The sequence below is a fragment of the Lissotriton helveticus genome, chromosome 7 (assembly GCF_964261635.1).
Source record: "Lissotriton helveticus chromosome 7, aLisHel1.1, whole genome shotgun sequence".
Classification (NCBI taxonomy): domain Eukaryota; kingdom Metazoa; phylum Chordata; class Amphibia; order Caudata; family Salamandridae; genus Lissotriton; species Lissotriton helveticus.
The window spans coordinates 1,201,022,455-1,201,042,617 of NC_136068.1; the positions used below are offsets into that span (position 1 = coordinate 1,201,022,455).

General features: G+C 43.2%; 1 protein-coding gene across 1 annotated transcript in view; it reads right to left on the reverse strand.

Moving 5' to 3' along the window:
* The window catches only part of SUZ12 (SUZ12 polycomb repressive complex 2 subunit), a 979,834-nt gene that overhangs the window by 872,632 nt on the left and 87,039 nt on the right, over positions 1-20,163 (reverse strand). Inside the window, exons 2-3 of the mRNA XM_078654391.1 lie at positions 3,715-3,761; positions 3,558-3,622 (exon numbers count right to left, since the gene is read on the reverse strand). Of these exons, the coding sequence (XP_078510517.1) occupies positions 3,558-3,622; positions 3,715-3,761 (112 nt within the window). The remainder of the gene's footprint in view (positions 1-3,557; positions 3,623-3,714; positions 3,762-20,163) is intronic.

Genomic DNA, 20,163 nt, shown 5'->3' on the forward strand with positions numbered 1-20,163 from the left:
GTTATTTGTATGGTGCTTGCATTTATAAGTTGATTAATGTGACCTTTGGCTTTGTTCTGTTCGGGTTCACTGAGCGTTACTTTGCTGGTATTCGGCGATGGTATATGAACATGCTGTATGATTATTGTATGCTCAATAAAAGTTTGATAAATTAAAAAAATATATATATTAAATGTCCAGTATTGTAGAGATTTAAGTATGTGCATCTGTAAATAAATTGAAATATAAATGACTTACCCTAATTCGGGCTAAGTCTACAAGTATCACCATATCAATACGACACGACAAAGCGGTCAGTGGATTTCCACTGCACGTAAATGCGTGGCAAAACGTATCTTCGGTTAATCCGATCGTTTTTGTGTCCCTAATTCGTCTCCATTCTAGTTTTTGGATGCAATTCAATTATTACGAAAATATAGCGAAAAAGGCCGACGCATTAATAAATGCTTTAATGTATTAAGTAGTATTTGATGTGTGTGTGTTCATTAGTGGATTATATAAAAACACACCTATAGTTTGCGAGTATGAAGAGATAAGAAAAGTGCAGCAAGTGAAATCTGTGTGCACTTTTTTTATTTACATACATTAAATATTTGTAAAACCGCGTCCAACCGCCCGCGACCTAGCCCAACATAAATGTTGGGGCAGGAATCAGAGGGCACAGAAAAAATATGTGCACAGGGTATAAATTGTCCATGTAGATATTACTTTTCAAATGCCCTTTAAACACCAGTTTGACATGACTGTTATTTTGTATTTTTTCTGGCTAAAAGAAAAGGTGAAAAGGAGAAGAAAAGAAAACAGGCTTTTCAATTTCATGAGAAGTATCTTATAAAACTCATGTTTTCTGATATTGATCGAACAATAGTCTCATTTAAAAACAACACGTTTTAGGTTCTCACTATTTTACAGCCAGTCTTAGGCCTTTTGAATGGAAGATCGATCTGCAGAAATAGCAGCGGTATTTGACGAGTTGATTGTTGTAAAATAGAGAAATCCATAGACAAAGCTCCAGTATAACGTAACAGGAAGCTGGGACTGTGGGTGGAGAGTGGGTATTTCTGCAACACGCATGCACCCCCGGTCAGCTACACAGAAACCCGGGCCAGGGACTGTGGGAGCGTGGATATTTTGCCCATGCATAGTTAGATTTGAAAGTCCAGAAAAGCTTGCACGATAACTTATCTGCGTGTCCGAAGTTATCCACGTCCGGCTTCAGCTCACTTCCCCCTTTTGAAAGCAGAGCACCCTTTAATACACCCCATGCAGCCTGTTTCATTCTGCTTTGTGTGTGTGTGTGTGTGGGGGGGGGGTGGGGAGAATCAGTGCTAGAAGTGGGCGGGATCAGAAGGGCATGGCGTGCCTCTACTTTTTAAATTTAACACAGTCCATTCCTCTACTTCTGTATATTTAAACATAAATAAAAGGCATTGTCATTTACAATGCCAATAGTTCAAAATCTCGTGAATGCGAGATCTATTGCATTGCAAATGCTTGATTGGGAAAGCAAGAGGTTGGTGAGATAGCGGAAAATGTTGCGAGGTCACAACTAAACAATCATTTGCAGTGCAATAGGTCTCGCATTTACGCAAGTTTGAGCTATTGGCATTGTAAATGGCAATGCCTTTTATTTATGTTTTGGTTTTTAAAACATAAATAAAAGGCATTGTCATTTACGATGCTAATAGCTTAAACTCTCGCAAAAGTGAGACCTATTGCATTGCAAATGCTTGTTTAAAGGGCGCCCCTGACACTACTTTCCCAACCTACCAACCTTCAGCGATAGGACAAATTGCTTATCTTAACAAGTCCATACCTGAATACAGCGTGCTTCGAAGGGCAGCACTTGCGCTGCCCAGGATCGACCTAAAAAAAGTATTTTATTAGCATTATACAATATGGTCGGGTATACAGGGAAAGCCGATTCTGCAGCTAGGATAGCTAGAATGTTCAGGCAGTGTTGGATAAATGTCAGGGGCTATTCATTCGTTGCCCGTTGCTTTTTAAAGGATAAAGAACATTATTTTCTGCTACTAAAAAATGTAATAGGTGTCAGTTATAAAGGGCTTTTATGTAAAGCGCTACACATGGGACATTGTTCAATGTAATTGATACCTAGTGTTAACTGGTCCGTTTTTCAGTGAACTTAGATGGTAGATTGACTTTTTGTGCGTGCCTGTGTATGTATGTATGTGTGTGTGTGTGTATGTGTGTGTGTGTGCATGCGTGTGTGGGTGTGTTTGTATGTGTGTGGGTGTGTTTGTATGTGTGTGTGGGTGTGTTTGTATGTGTGTGTGGGTGTGTTTGTATGTGTGTGTGGGTGTGTTTGTGTGTGTGTGTGGGTGTGTTTGTGTGTGTGTGTGTGGGTGTGTGTGCTTGTGTATGTATGTATGTATATATGTATGTACGTGTGTGTTTCGCTGCAGATTATAGGTTCACATCTCTGCTGGGCAGCCTCTGCCTTTCATCCTTTGGTGTCATTCTCCCTCGGACACGTCATTGTTTTCAAGAGTCTTACTGTGCAATTAGGCGGTACCTGCTGTGTCCGTTTGCCTCACGTCGCTACCACAGACCCCAGACTGAAGACACACAGCAGCAGTCAATGCAGTGATGCTAAGCAGTCTGGCTGGCCGCACAGTCTCAGCATGCCACCCTGGGTGCGGGTGACACTTCTTCAGTTTGTTGGCGCGATACACACATGGTTATTATCGGCGCTATGTATTTCAGGGAGGGAGGCACTAGCTGCTTTCAGCTCACTGGATCAGGCAGGTCTAGGCAGGTATCAAACTCCAAAGCAGGAGTCAGGGAGTCAGGGTTCCCCCCCCCCCCCTTGACTGTTGAAAAACAAACTGTCCCAAATGGTAAAACGAGTACTAATAACAAGCACAGAATCGTAAACTGTGGTGTGCACGCACCACAGAGCAGCCGAAGCAGGAATCGAAACCAGTGGTTAGTGCGCACCACTGAGGAGCGGGGGGAAAGGAAGCACGGCAGCGAGGCGAACGCGCGCTGTTGCGCATGCTAGACACTGGTGGGAATGGGCGGAGCAAAGGCGGGACATGCGCCCGCCTTTGCCCAGTTACGTGCTGTATTTTTTTTTTTTAAAGCACACTACAATCAATTGTGAAAGCAAAACCACACGCACGAGTGTGTGCTCAGCTTTCTGAAGCCCATACAAGAGGTCTCGTGCTGCGCACTGCAACGCTAGGCGCGAGACCTAAAAATTAGCTTTTTACATACAATACCTGCTTCAGCAATTCAGTGTACTTTGAGATATCTAACAGACTCATGCATTGCAACTGAAGCATTCCTAAATAAGCAGAAAAATATACCAAACTTCCCAGATCATGAGAAGAGAGAGATTTTTCTATGAGGAGCCAAAGGCCACTATTTTAAAGAACTGACAACGGGACTGTCATACTAGAACTAATAAGAATAATCAAAACTACTTCCCTATTTGCAGGTTTTTAGCAAGGTGGAACAGTTGGGAGTATACAACTAAAGCATATCTAAATAGAGTAAAAATTAATTTGCAGAACAAAGAAACAAATAATTACCTTTTGGCATTTGACCTGGAGTTTCTGTGCGACATGTACGTCAGAGTTCTATGCAAAAATATTGGCTATGGAAAAAGTACAGACAGGCAATGTCAGGTAAGAAAACAAGGGACTAAATGATCTTAAATACACTTCAATGACATAAAAAAATACTTACTGCAATGAGATTCCTTGTTCGTAAAAATCTATAGATCTGGGTAGGCTCTAAAACAAACAAAATAAGCAGTATAAAATTATTTAGAATATAAACTACAGTTCCCACTTAGCATTAAAGCGTTTAGTACTGAAGAAAAAAAAATACAGAAATTGTCAGGGCGGCAATAGATTTTTTTTTACATAGCTAAGCCTTCTCATTGAAAAGGGGTCTAACTGAAATTATTTCTCTAAACAAACAGATATGGGCATTTCCTTTTTAAATGCTAGTTAAAAAATAATTTTAAAAAGCCTTCCAAAATGACAGTATTGCCCTTAAAACATTAACCAGCACATCTAAATATCACTCTTGCAGGCCCAGCCTTCATGCAAGCATCTACCAATTAATCTTCAAGTGATTGTGAAACATTTTAAATTAAAAAAACGGTCAGCAAAAAGTTACCGTACCCCATACCTCTTTATGTCTTGCTAAACCTGCTATTTAGAATCAATGTACTAACAATGAAACGCACATTTTAGAATGCATGTTTTTAATTTCCTTACAATGCATTTAAATTTTGATTTAGAATACATGTTGCTGCATGAAACATTTTAAATATTAGCACATTATACCTGGCAAAAAACACATTTCTCAAAACTCTGACATATCTGCAGTCTCGGGTACACAACAAATAGATCACGCTCAACTGCTCTAAATCTTACAAAAGAGTACTAAAATTAATGAACAAACCATGCAATACATAATTAATATCGTCATATATTCACATCTCGGGGGTAGGGGGCTGGTGAGGAGACTTGTGCCTTAAACATTGCGGTTTGGAAAGCAAACCTCAAAATCGATCGAGACAGACCGATTGATGAGCAGATATCAATATGTTAATTATCATTGGTGTGTGGGAAGGACCCATGACTCACAAGAGGCCTTGCGAAGGGGGTTATTTCTTTCCCCTGCCTCAACAATGTCATTATAAGCTGTGCACCTTCGCATATATAGTAACCACTGTATTCTTTTCATGTTCATTGGTTTCGTATTGTGCGCAATAAAGTCAAATCATCCGCAATAAACCTTGTGACTACTAGGAGACTTATTTCCATATGTAACGTAAGTGCAGCGTGCAGGCTTAAGTATTGACCCCAGTTTTCTCATAACAATTTCTCTCTACAGTGGTAATAAATTAAACGTAGACATGTCCCCTGTAGCAGTAATAGTGTTAATGTGCACTGAATAGTGCTGTTCCTCTAAACAACGTGCTTTGGGCCGCATTCATTTTCACTGCGGGGGGGGGTACTCTTTGTGTAGTTAAACCCCGACAGAACCACGATCTCTGTGAGGACTGGTGCGCTATTCTGATTGCTCCCAATAGTGTTTTTATGCACTCTAGAGTGAGCATCAAAATGCTAAGTGCAGTTATATTTGCTTCGGGCTGCTTTATAACCCACCTCAGTATCAACGCGTGTGTGGAGTTAGAATAGTAACTACACACTCTATTAATGTCAATAGCCGATCCCCATAATTATAGGTATGAGATGGGGGCCCCTGTGTGTTCATTACGGAGTGGCAGTTGCAACTGGTTAGCTCTAATTAGGTCAGAATTTCCATAGGAAGAGCGTTTTTTAGTTTCAATAATAACTTTGGCATTGGATGACAAATCTGCACGAATCTTTCCACACAAAAAAAGTTCGGCCAATTTGGCTCCTTCATGGTAAGATGTGCACCGGCAGGCAAGCAGGGCCAAGGAAAATGGGGAGTCCATATTAATTCCCATTGAAAACTGCTCTGATGCAGGAAAAAAACGGCTGAATAGCATTGCACCAAACTTGGCAAACAGTTAAGAGCTTTACTCGCAAAGCGTGCTTTTCGCAATTCAATGTAAATCCATTCAACCATTTGAAATATAACTGTTTAATGACATATTTAGGTATATCTGGACGGTTGGTATCCTAATGCTCCCGCAGTACTGAATTATTATTTTTTTTAGTAAAAGAAAGGGGTTGCCTATTCATTGGCAGGAGCTTTTTTCCTCTGTAAGCCATTTCAGTACTGCAGGACCAGTGCTGCTGGACCGTACAATCCGACTGGTTGGCTGCAACTGTGAAGAAAATGATCATATCTGGGAGGTTTGCACACCCGAACGTGAACGGCAACAAGAAAAAGATCAACCATTGTACTCATGTTAGACGCAGATAAAGTGTTTGACTATGTTAGTTGGCTTAGCTTGAAATAGATCGACTGCTGGACCAGATTTGCTGCCCAGATACGAAGATGGATTATTGCCCATTAAAATGCCCCTTAACCGCATGCGTGCGGTAGGATTTCCGCCCGTACGCTGGGTTTTAGGGATTCGCATTTTACATGACGAGCTGGGCTCGTCATGAGCGTGCGAGGAGGCTACCTCATGACGAGCCCAGCTCGTCATCAGCGTCGAAGGGGTTAAGCATACGCATTGATTAATGGGGATAAATCAGAGGGTGTGACATTGCAGAGAGGCACTAGACCGGGGTGCCTGCTCTCGCCCCTCTTGCTCACACTCAACAGAGCAACAGGCTGCAATGCTAAGAGCACACCAGAATGTCCATGGGATCAACTTTGGAGGAGACGGCCATAAACTATTCCTTTTCGCGGATGACGCGACGCCATCTTAAATGGAAGTAAAAATGAGAAGTCACTGACAACTGTAGCCAACGATTCGAAACATTTGAAAAAGTTGTGGAGTTTATGATTGAATAATAATTCAGAAAAATTAAATCAGACCGCGATGTAACATACTGCGTTGTGATGGTACGCGTTGTATCATCATACATCATACATCCCACAAGAAGAATTGGATAGATTCAAGGAGGAGCATCAATATGACTAACTCCCTCTCTACCCAATATGATGCAAGTTAATTGAGTGGGGCTAAGTAAAGACATAACACGAGACCTTGACAGATGGGAGTCACCTACCATTAAACATGGTTGAGTAGGATTGCTATAAGCAAAATTAATGCACAACCGAGGTTTATTTCAGGCTACCCCATGCTCCCTTTTCAAAAGAGGATCTAGTGCCTTTGCAAAAACAACTAGAAACGTACATATGGAATGAGGAAAGTACTAGAATAGCTAAGGAACTCTTGATGGTCCTTAATGTTTGGTGGGGAGGGTGGGGGGGGCCTATGGAGGACTCGTTTCCCAACATGGGGAGATTTTATCAAGAAGCCCAGCTGCATATTCCCTAAGCTTGGAGCATAAAAGAGATGGATAAGGTGTGGGTGCTTGAGGACAGACCCGTAATGGGCTGGTCGCTCTGGGAGGTCTGTTGGCTGCCAAAACATGCAAGACCGAGAAATGCTAATGTAAGCGATATACTTTGTACCATTCCGAAGGCCTGGGATGCAGTAGACACTAAGCTGGGCTTCATAAAATACCCATCACCCTACGCACCCATCCACTATAATAACCTAGACTTTACACCCGCAGATGAGGGACAGGTGTTTTGCAGGTGGATGGAATGTGACTGCCTAATTATAGGTCACCTTCTTCGGAAGGTACTATTAAATCTCATGTGCAATATAAGGCAGATTTTAAATTTACAAACATAAGCGCCTAACATATGCCCAACTATGCCACTGGGTTATGCACCCCAGGTAAGGGAGGGAGCAACACAGGACTTCACAGACTATACATTACAGCTTGCATGGAATCCTGTGGGGGTAATCTCTAATCTCTTCAAGCTTCTAAAGATGGGGAAAGGAAAGAAAAATTGGGTTTTCAGAAAACAATGGACATCAGGGTGGGAACAGAAATGTGACAGAAAATCAGAGAGACTGTGGACAGACATGCAAATCTCCTACTACAATTATCCGCTGCAGGAAACCCCCCATTATCACCGATAATGGGATCAAGGTGACATCTTATGCAGACGACACTCATCTGATGTTTACTTTCAGTGGAGTGTCTGCACCTTCCTTTGACACTCTGGAACTATGCTTAAAAAACATCTCTGCCTGGATGAGCACGAACTTCCTTAAACTTAATGCTGACAAGACGGAGGTCTTTTTTTTTTTTTTTATCAAGCTGTAATACCCTCCTCAGCATTATGGGGGCCAGCTGATTTAGAACACCCTCCACTCCTAAGGACTCAGTTAAGAATCTAGGAATTTGGTGGGACAAATAACTGCCCTTGCCACCCATGTCCAACAGGTATCAGCGGCCTGCTTTGGCAAGATAAAAATTGTTAGGAAATTTATTGATTTCTAGCATGAGCCAGCACGTAAAAGCGTTGTGCATGCCCTAATCCCTTCCCATCTTGTTTATGCTAACGGTCTCTACATGGGTCTGCCAATTGGAATGATCCGTAAGCTTCATATAGTGCAGAATTCAGCTGCCAGACTGGTCTACAAGGTCCCTCTTCGGAAATGTATTTGCCCCTCACCTGAAGCAATTGCATTGGCTACCTGTGGCCAAGCACATCAAATTTAAGGTCCTTAGGTTTGCCTTTCGGGTATTTCAAGGAAGGGGCCCACTTACTTGAGGAAGAGACTTTGTCCTTACCAGCAGCATAGATCTCTTAGGTCTAATAACAAACGATACCTTATCACCCCCGTATCACGAAAGCCAGAACGGGGGAAAGGGGTTTGAGGTGCTGACCTCTAAATGCTGGAATAACCTTCCTCTTCAATTGCGCACATTGCAGTGCGAACAAGATTTTAGAAAGGGTCTGAAAACTTGGCTCTTTAGTCGTAGTTATTAAGGTATACTGACCACTATCTCCCATAATGTCCGTGCTAGCGTCGGGACACCCCCATCTGGGGTAGCTGCGCGCTATACAAGTATCTTTATTAATATCATTATTATTATTATAGTTCCTAAAGCAGATTAATTCTGTAATTCAGAAGTAGTGCTGGAGGCGTGAAAAGGAGGTTGGCACCACCATGCTTATCCGGTGGTCCTGCAACAAACTACATGTCTGGAAAGAAATTCTCAGCCATATTAAGCAAATAATTGGATATCTAATTCAGGAGGTACATGAAGTTAAGTTTCTGGAACTTAAAGATTCTAATGCTACCCACATGGACACAGACTGGAACACTGGTTAATCAAATGAAGACAGCTGCCAAGCCATAGACAGCTACCGATTAGAAGCAACAAGTTGACTGAATGATAGAACTTAGCGGTGACAGGAAAAAAAGCATGTATGACCTCTACTCGAGAAGCGATGGTGTATCACCAAGGAACCCTCTGACAGAGCAGCACACAAACAGCAGTCAACGACTGCCACCAGCACATAGAGACTAAAATAGCAGCCTTCATGGGCTGCATCAACCCCGCAGCCAACTACAGTAAGGAACTTTCCAAAATCACCAAGGAATTCGCCAACCCGACCGCCACAGAAAATAGAGTACGTCCCAACAACTGTGACTCATTATCTGCTGACATCCACAGCAAGATTGCAAACATCTACGACAACTTCAAATCCCACCCCACCTCGCTCAGCCTCAAACACCTCATCCAACCAGAAAACCCCAGCCCAGCCATTACTACCTGCTCCCCACTCGACATCCAGACCCCTAAAAACTTCATGTCCTCCATCCACTCCGGGGCACCCACCAACCCCCGCCCCCATATCTCTTCAACATCTGATCCAACTTAATCAGCCCTGAACTCACCAACCAACCTCCTCAATACTTCCATCTCCATAGCATCGTTCACAGAAAGACGGAAGCACGCAGACATCAGACCTCTCCTAAAGAAGCCCTCAGCCGATCCCAGCGACCTCAAAAACTACCGGTCAACCTCCCTGCTTCCATACCCAGTCAAAGTACTCAAGAAGACCACCAACCAACAGCTCACAGACTACATAGAACAAAACCACAAACTCGACGCATCACAATCAGGTTTACGCGCCAACCATAGCACCGAAACGGCCCTCATCACCGCAAATGACATCAGAACCCTCCTCGACCAAGAACAACTAGTGGCTTTGATTCTCCACCGACCTATCTGCAGCATTCGACACCGTCGCCCACCACATCCTCATTGACCGACTCCATAACATAGGCATTCAACAACATGCCCTCAAGTGGATCATATCATTCCTCTCAGGACGCACCAGAGTATCAGTCTACCTCCTTTCACCTCCACTCCAAAGGACATATGTGGCCCAAGGATCCTCCCTCAGCCCAACGCTGGTTAAACATCTACATGACTCTCCCCCATCCCCCTCCCTCCCCCCCGCAGACATAGTCAGATTTCACGGACTCAACTTCATCTCATACGCTGACGATACTCAGCTGGTCCTCTCGCTCACCAAGGACCCCTCTAACAGCAAGACCAACCTCTGCAACGGCATGACCGACGTAGCAGAGTGGATGTGAAACAGCTGCCTCAAACTGAACTCCGATAAACCTGAGGTATTGATCTTCGGAAAGAATACCTCCGCCTGGGACCACAGCTGGTGGCCGGAAGAACTCGGACCCACACTGACTGACCACGCTTGCAACCTTGGCATAATCCTGGACAGCTAACGGACCATGAAACAACAAGTCAACGCAGTCACCTCGTCCTGCTTCCACACCCTTTTTGCATGCTCTGAACGATTTTCAGATGGATCCCAGTAAACACCAGAAAGATCGTCGCACAGGCCCTCTGCACCAGCCCTCTCGACTACGGAACGCGCTCTACACTCTTATCTCTACCCATCTCCTCGGAAGACTCCAGACAATACAGAACACGACAGCCATACTCATCCTGGACCTCCTCAAGTGTACCCACATCTCTTTTCATCTCAGAAACTTCCAATGGCTCCCTGTTTAGAAAAGATGCCAGTTTAAGACTCACACACTTCTACATAGCCCTCCACAAACAAGGACCTTCCTACATCAACCATCAACTGAACTTCCATCTTCCCTCAAGACACCTGCGCTCCATTTACCTAGCCCTCGCACACGTCCCAAGCAACCATCAGACCCACAGCAGGGGCCGTGCATTCTCCTACATCGCCAACGCTTGGAATTACCTCCCCCTACACCTCCGAACAGCCCCCTCCCTGACAGTCATCAGAAAGCAATTCAAGACCTGGCTTTTTTGAAGCAGACGCAGCAAACTCAGTGCCTAGATACCCATAGGGATTAAAGTGCTGCGCTTTCCTTTAGAAATTATTAATTGATTGAATGACTAATGATAAAGTTTTGCCAGATATAGCAACCCTTGATAGACTTTGTAGGAATAAAAGCAGGATTGACAAGGTCACATAGACGTCAGGCCCTAGACTTCAACTATTGATTTGCAGGCTTGATACTGTATGGTTTTCTGTTGCCCAGGAAGGATAGGGGGAGCGAAACCTTTACATTGGTCAAAGTGTGGACCCGTGTGTGCAGGAGGAATGAGGGGGGGGGCAAGAGTGAATTACAAGGGGTTAAAAGTGCAGGTAAAAATTAAATGACGGACATGATTTAGAGTTATGCTGAGATATAACGTCACTTCACTTTAACCTTTGTTTTTTTCAGCGAATTGAACAGATTTTTTTTTTTTTTACGTAAAAGTAAGATCTTAATACCATAATCAACACTCGCAGGCATCCAACTCTCCGCTGGGCAAGGCTTTTGGCCCTACGTGTCTTGAGGGTTGGGAGCAGGAGATGGCCAACAACTGCAGGCAACGAAACCCCGCTGCGCACAGCCTATGACCAACCCCTCCACCCACCTTCTCGAAGACCCACCCTAGATCTTTTTTTCTTGTCATTCATTTTCAAAATCCCCAAAACATTTTTTTTAATGTTCGGCCCAGGAACATATATACAAGGGTGCAGCCAGACAACACACCTAGAGAAGATGAAGATAGAGGTAATGCAATGCAAAAGGATTTGTAGAGCGCGGACTAATCATCCATGAGGGGTCTCTAGGTGGTGAGTAGGTGCGGAACGTCTGAAGCAATGGTGAATGTATTAATGGGTTGGTGGCCTCATGAGTGTCTACTGGAATGAATAAATGAGTAGGTATGTGGCTTATTATGCAGTGAATTGGTGTGTACATGGAGCCATAGATGGGGTACATTGGCAAAGCAAATATGTTATAGTGTAGTGACACAGACAAGATATGGCGCACATAGTTCGCTTATGAAAAAGTTGAGGTGTTTGGTGCACACCAAAGTTTTTACAACAATTTTACGCAATAATTCTGAGTTTCAAAAAACTGAACAACGGAGGTGTGCTATGCAGTGATCTGTGGGCTGCCCGTCTCACATAAAGGTACATGTGAAAAAAAATCAAGCACACTGATTGCTTGAAACACTGCGTGCACTAATAACTGAATATATACAAAGTTCAAGATCACTTTTTCACAATCTTTTCAAGCGAAATCCAAAGTTATTCAAAAAATACTCCTACCACAAAAAGTTCAAACAAATGACATCTTTGTTGAAAAGTATTCCATGCGGTAATCAAAACACATTACAATAGTTGCAAGAATCATATAGTGTACATATATCAAAAATCCATATTCCATGTTCTTCAATGCAAATGAAATACTGTAGAAATGCAGATCAAAGGTGTGCAGTACAATGCATTTCGGGACCAGTTGTCCCTTCTTCCGGGGCACTGAATTAAACAAAAAAAGGATAAATAACCACATATTGTTATGATGCACTGTACAATAAAAGTCAAAAAGCTGCTGAAATCAGACAACACCTACAGCTATATACAATGACCAAAAGTAGAGAAATGACATACCATGCAAGGTGAAAAGGAGACACGCTTGCCTCAAGGTACGTAATGTGTATTAAGAGACCAACCTGACCAGTTTTCATCACCTGTGCTATCAAAGACATGTCCAACAAGTGAAAAAATGCCCGACAGAAAACCTAGGTGTCGGTGAATCTAAATTCTTAACACAAGAGTGCGCAATAATATCAGTGTAAAATGACATGTACCAAGTACTAGAAAAACCTCTTACTCAAATGCACAGCTTTAACCTTGCTGTATGAAACACTGAAGAAACGGAAGAATTCTAGTGGAAAATGAAGAACTGAGAATTAACAACCCGTATAAACTATGGAGCACATATAAAGACCGTACCATGCACCCTGAATGTGAAAAATACCTGGATTGGTGGAAAGAATCTGAAACTAAACGAAACTACGAGGACACAATGTAAGTGCCAAAAGTGAAATACAATGACATAAATGGCAACTCTAATCATGACGCTGTTAAACTATACAGAAAGAAAATTGAAACCTCTCACCAGGGACGTGATGAACTGGTATCCTGTGCAATTCGCCAAAGTATTAAATTGTTGTGCCAAGCTGCAAAGAGCCGCATGGACAGGAAGAAATAAACAAAAGGAAAAAGGGGGAACGCAATGAGTATCATCAATGGCACTGTTGATAAATCGGAGCGTGCTGTGAAGAAAGCGAGCAGCGAGGAGTCAGGAATCATTCACCCAAGACGAAACGTCAAAACGACCTGTCTGCTCTACCGAAGTTGTGCTGTCAAACGAAGAAAAACCGGGTAAGTTTCAATGACGGGATTCGCGCGGTGCGTGAGAACCTTGTGACGTGGTTGTAAAGGCAATAACTACTGGTTACATTCTATGGTGGCCATGTTTACAAGGTGCTAGACAAACTCAAAGCACCATAATATGGAATATAAAATAACACGGCGTGATGATTGTGTTCACACGAACATGAAAGAATATAAATGTATAAACTTAATAACGTAGACACATGTGAAAAAAAAAACAGTGTAGAAAGCGTGGCGGCGTTCTAGGCGAACCGAGAACCGCGGTGCTAGACAATTGTAGTCCAACCCAAATTAAGAAACGGAATGCCCGATTGAAATAAAAGCAAATTTCCCCGCGGTGACTAGAGAACATGAAACAAGATGTGCTCACTATCTGCTTCTGTGTGCTAAGTACGTCGACCATCTTGGGGGTAAAAAAACATGAAAAGGTCCAGAAGCTTAATCAGATGAAATGTGAAAGAAACGAGCTAGTGATAACACTCAAAATCAACACTACATAGTCAGCGTTGGTAATCTAGGTGACATAATGTGCACACATATATTATAAAGAACAAACATCACTAGGCCCACTGTTTGCTCTCAAGCGAAAATGCAACTACAACATTAACATGGTGTTGTTCCAACATGGTATAGTGCATAATCATAAATTTTGTACAGACACTAGAAAAGAACAATGTATGACAGCTTGATATCAATGTACAAGGACACTTGCGTGCAATGACTAATTTACATATATAGTCGTCAGAAGTGTAAACTACATTATAGAAGCACATATACATAGAGAGATGTATGCATATGTATAATGGCTGTGGAGAAGAAACTATAACACAAATATTATGACACTGATGCATATTGTTCGTATTAGTACAATTCAATGCACACAAACCAAAGTGCGACAAGACTAAATACCATAGAAACTGGATGTACATTAACATACTCATGATAAGTGTAAATTATGTGCAGGTCAATGAAATAAAGTCCATGAACACTATCATGACTAAATGTTGGGTGTAAGTATAAGTGACATGATGGTGGAAAATGTAGGTTGTGTCGAGATCAATGTATATGTCAATAATAATGATTGGGATTTATAGAAAACCGCTTAAATCCAATTTGTCGTTGAGGCCCCAGGGCGTCATGGTGTTAAATTTTTTGATCCAAAAGACTTCCTTCTTAGATTCACCGGCACATAGTGCACTTGCCAACAGACCGATAGTCATATGTATCCCTATAAAGCTAAGGTCTGAGGAAGAAAGTTACAAGGGAATGACTTTTTTCACAGCCTAGTACGACGTGCACCAGAGAGCGATCAGGGGGCACTAAACATTATGGGAGCAGTGTGTGAGGTACCTTGAAGGGCCAGTGGTTGATATACCTCCAGGGATCACAGTAGAATGTCCCTTCTGGGAACACGGTCTGTTGTGCATTAGGGGAAAATTAGGTGATGCATGAGGGGAACTGTACCTCAAGGGAGTACCAGATGGTGTAAAGTAAATGGGGATGGGGTCTTGAATAATGGAGATGGTGATGTTCTGCAGATGGCAATTCATGAAGTAAACTAGAGGAAACCCCTAAATGTTCCCCTTGCCACGTGCAACTTTTGCCATTAATTGTGGGTAGTGTTATGTAGGATCCTCAAATTTGTAAACGTATACTAATCATGGTAAAGCTTAGCACACATTCCCAGAATTAAAAGTTCTATTTGCTAAAAAGCCCAAACTAGCTGACGGTGTCACGGGCCATAAACAGCAGCTGTGCATGCACATGGGTAGATGAATGGTGAATAAAAAGAGAAAGATAAGCAAAAACTTGCTCTAGACACATTGGTTTATATTTCTGCTTTAAGCTGCTAATTTCATATTTTCCGTAGGTGTGCTTCTCTCTCAAAGTCATTAGCAGTTTAAAATGTGACAAAATAGGCAAACGAACATTCTGTAATCTAACAATAACTAAATAATGTTATTAGGAGCTATTAGAACTGCAAAGATTAAGTTCGGCATGTTAATTAAATAGGTTCAGCGCACTCCACAAACAGCTCAGTTTACATTTCCTTGCAAAACAATCACCTTTAAAGACACAAATTTAGAATCCCTTAGCCACATAGTGGTCAAGACACTTCCACCTGACGCGGTCCAAGAACTGGAGGCAGATCTCACGGTCGATGAAATACAACTGGTGATACATGCGATACAATCGGGAAAGCATTGGGCCCAAACGGGATCCCCATAGAATGGTTCAAGCTCATGTCTGAAACGCTTAGCCCGTCACTGCTGGCGATGTACTCGGAGAGCTTGGCGAACGCGGAACTCCCGCTGGATCAGCGTACCGCAACGATAGTGGCAATCCCAAAGCCCGGTAAGCTGCCGGTAGACTGTTCCTCTTACCGCCCGATATCACTTATCAATGCGGAGCTGAAAATTCTTGCGAAACGGTTAGCCAATAGATTGAGGACCCATTTCCCACTGTTGATACACCCGGATCAATCGGGCTTCATGCCCAATAGAAGCACTGCTCTCAATCTCCGGCATGTGCATGGGGTCCTGGCACAAACTCAGCTGCTAGAGGAACCAGCGGTACTCCTTTCCTTAGATGCCCGAATGGCATTTGACATGGTGGAATGGGGACACCTATTCGCAGTCCTGTCCCATATGGGATTTGGCCCTAAATTCATGGCTTGGATACGCCTCTTCTATACCAAACCGGTTGCACAGATTACGGCTAACGGCCATATCTCACACACCATCCGGCTGGCAAGAGGGACCCATCAGGGCCGTCCCCTGTCACCCTTACTATTTGCCGTGGTCTTGGAACTGCTGGCGACATTGCTTAGAGCAACGCCATTACTGAAAGGGATTAGCTGGAAGGAGGGATGGGAGGATCGTGTATCACTATACGCCGACGATATGTTGGTGTATTTAACAGACCCGGAAAAGAGCATCCCAGCGCTTCTCACACTTTGTGATGCCTACGGGAAAACATCGGGCTACACTCTAAATTGGTCGAAATCCGTAATATACATTTTGAAGGGCCCAAGGCCCTTTTGCTGCGGACTGCCCGCTGATGCTGGCCTCGAGCTCCTTCAGATACCTTGGCATATATATCAGCGACAACTCAACAGAATTCTTTGATAGGAATTTGAAGCCCCCCCTGGAACGTCTGCTAAATGATGTGAAGCACTGGGCGTCATTGCCCCTGACGCTCCTTGGTAGAGCTGCGCTCTACAAAATGATGGCTCTCCCGAGGTTTCTTTATGCCCTAGAAAACACACCATACCCGGTCTCGCACGATACTTTCAGCAAGTTACAGCGCTGGTCTCCACTCTATTATGGAGTAACCGCCCGGCCCGCATTGCCCATATCAAGCTAAATAGGAGTTGGTGTGAGGGGGGGGATTGCATTACCGCACCTGCAAATGTTCTATTGGGCTGCACAGCTCAAAATTTTAAATCAGTGGATTCATACACCTCGGGATGACCCGGCATACAGGGCCGACAGGGCACAATTGGGCACGGACAGTATGCTATCAGTGCTCTATAACAAAAGCCAGGCAACAAAGTTGATAGGTCCAGCGAAACATACAGCCACGATATGGCACGCAGCGCAGGCGAAATTGGGCTGGAAGGGAACAATTACTAAGCTCACCCCACTCTGGGACACTAAGGCGCATGGGCAACTAAGACGGAGTAAGGGATTTACACAATGGGATAACATCGGAATATCCACGGTGGGAGACTTATGGGATAAAGGGACCGTGATCCCGTTCACCCTGCTCCAACAGCAGTATGATCTGGGGACGACTGAAACATACAGATACGTGCAGATTAGACACGCATTGTTACAGGCAATACCGACAGACACCGACGTCCCAGAATCATCACCGTTAGAACATAGATTACTCACTGACTACATGCAACATAGTGCAACCTCGCTTACCTATCGTAAGCTGATCAATAATCTATCAGACCCTACGCTGAAATTAAGAGGTGGATGGAGGAAATTGGGGACATGGACGACACAGAATGGAATGAAGCATTGGCGTCCCCTGGGGAGGTGGGAATCTCGGCTAGGTTTAGATTAGTACAGCTCAAAATCCTACATCGGATATATTACACTAGAACCATGCTGCACAAACTGCAAAGAGCACCGCATCCCTATTGTCTTCGTGGTTGCGGCGAAGAGGGTACACTACTTCATACCCTCTGGGACTGCCCGTTCATAACTGAATACTGGCGACAGGTGATGCGCACTATTTCACAAACACTTAAGGTCTCCCTGACACCAGAGCCACGCAAATGTATTTTGAATATTTGGGATCCGAATGATTTATCCAGATGTGGCCAAATATGGGGTACATTGGCTATAATGGTAGCAAAGAGAGATATAGCGCAAAAGTGGGGCGCAGCAGAACTACCCACCTTGGCGCAGTGGAGCAGAAACATGGATCTACTAATGTTAACAGAACGGGCGGTGTATATCACTAGGGCGTGTCCTCGCAAATGGAACAAAGTGTGGACTTCGTGGAATGTATATAGAGGAGAAATATGTGACCCGTTGCCGGAGGAGGACGTCACAAGCTCAGACGAGGAAGAAGATCTAGAATATGATATGTCTTGGGGGGCTAATGACCTGCATAAAATGAATAGTGGTAGATCATGCTTGCTACAATACCATGAAATTTTGTAAATGTGTACCAGTGGATTCCAGTATACATACTACAGTGGTCGTATTAAATGTCAACGTGTATGTTTGTTACGCTAAAAATAATAAAAAGTGTTTCGAAAAAAAAAAAAGATACAAATATTGTTATAAATAGGCACAAAGCCTAAATAACGACGTTTGCACACAAAATGGCATGCAAGAGATTAAAATGATACATTATATGTTTGTGTTAATATTTGCCTTATTAGTGCAGTTTTTCATATGTATGAGCCTCCCTCGGAGCCTCTCTCAATATGCAGTTCTTTAAGCACACGGACGTCCAAGCAACTTCGCACCATCATTTCCTTGCATGCATGGCTCTCCCAAACAGTGTGCCCATTTCTTTCAAAACCTAAAACTTGTTCAAGAAAAGATTATGTAACAATCTAGGGCTTTTAAGTGGCTGCAGAATCTTGCTTATACGTGGTGAATGCAGTCAAAAATGTATACAGAACAGTTTTCACAGAAGTTTATTTTTCTACTATGATGAATATTTTAATATATTTTATACAATAAAGATTAATTCAGTGTCTACACAACCGCGTTGGTTTGGTAACCAACGTACGTAGAGACTATTTCAAGTTCCTTATTCAGAGAACAGTGGGCTGTTAATACAGAAAATACTGGACACGAATGGACAGGCGCTACAGACAACCCCCTCAGGAATCCATTCGCTGAATCAGCATAGGGAATCTGGTCTCTAATGCATTAACAGCCTTATCCTGGCTATGCCATCGCTGCAAGAAACACAATTACAATGCACATGTTACTCTACACACAAGTAATCGCATGGTGCATGTCTTAATAAAAACCGGTTGTTCCAAAGATATGTCCGACAGCACTTGTACGCTCAGGGAATGGGATTAGTGATAATACATATCTACTTAATCCTTGATTCCACATGTCTGCGATTTCTTGATGCTGTAAAAGGCAGTTGTTGCAATTACCCACCTCAGTGCCACTCATTATCAATTTCTTAAAAGAGGAAACAATGAGCCTACCCTGGTACGAAAACCTGAAAATGACATTTTAGTCATGCTCTGACTACAGTGATAATACTTAAGAGTCCTGCAATACAAAAGACTAGTCCTAATGCAAACATAACATAGGAACCTAAATTAGAGTTTAAGTTATTTCCGTTACCCAGCACATTTGACTTCACTGAACTGTAAGGTAAAGTAACAGCTTTTTAGGTCTCGCCTAGCGAACACAGCGCATGCGCTGCTTTGCCTCGTTAGGTCTCGCCTACCGAATGCAGCGCGTGCGCTGTTTACCTTGGCGAGACTATTGTTGTCGGTTTGGTGCGCGAAGGGAGACAAACCATGTGCGCACACGGACAGGCGATGTGCACGCGCATGGCGTCTCCTCTCTGCCTCACACACTCCCACCGCACGCCTTTGACATCACTACAAAATGTAACTAATTGAGTCAACAACTTCTCTAACATCCACATCAGTCACTGATCATCAGGTACGCTCCCCTATAGTCCCCATCTGCGGCAGCTTTTGCCCCATGCTACCCGAAAACCAAGATCCCCGCCCAACAGCGCCCGTTACCAGTGACTAGGGCGCCTACCTTCCATTCTTGGGTATAAACGCCCCCAGCATGCTCTGAGCGGGGAGGGGTGCTGTGTGAGGCAGCTGGAAGACTTATGTCATGCAGTGGTCATACAGCTAGAAAGAGCACAAGAAAGTAGTCAGAAAGGCATTCAGATATTGACTGATATATTTCAAACGAAGGATAACGCCTTTAGAGAAAAAAATAATAATTAAAGAATGGAATATAATGAAAACAGCACAACGATATGTGAATAACCTTTATTCATAAAAAATTATTATATTTTACTAAAATTATATTTCGGTACCTTATGAAATATAATATTTGTAGATTTCGTAAAGGACTTCTCAATCGGACGTTCATGGACTGTTTTGGTCATACCTTAGTAAGTCAACATAACTTTTCAAGATGGCCTCCTAGTATAAAGTCTATATCGACTGCAAGTGGTATTTGTTCGGTTTGTGTGGGGAAATTGAACGCTAGCTAAGATGTTAACGCCTTTGTCTAAGACCATCTTTCACTGGAGAACTTATCGCCACTCTATAATAATCTCAACAAACCACCCAAGCCGCTCCTGGCAAAGAGGCTGCAGTTTGTAGTACACTGATCCCGGAAGTCATCGGACAGCTGTTCCCAAAGGTAGAACCGTGTCGGTACGGGGATCTGCTTGGGTGTCATAATAAAGCCCCATTTACGGTTAACC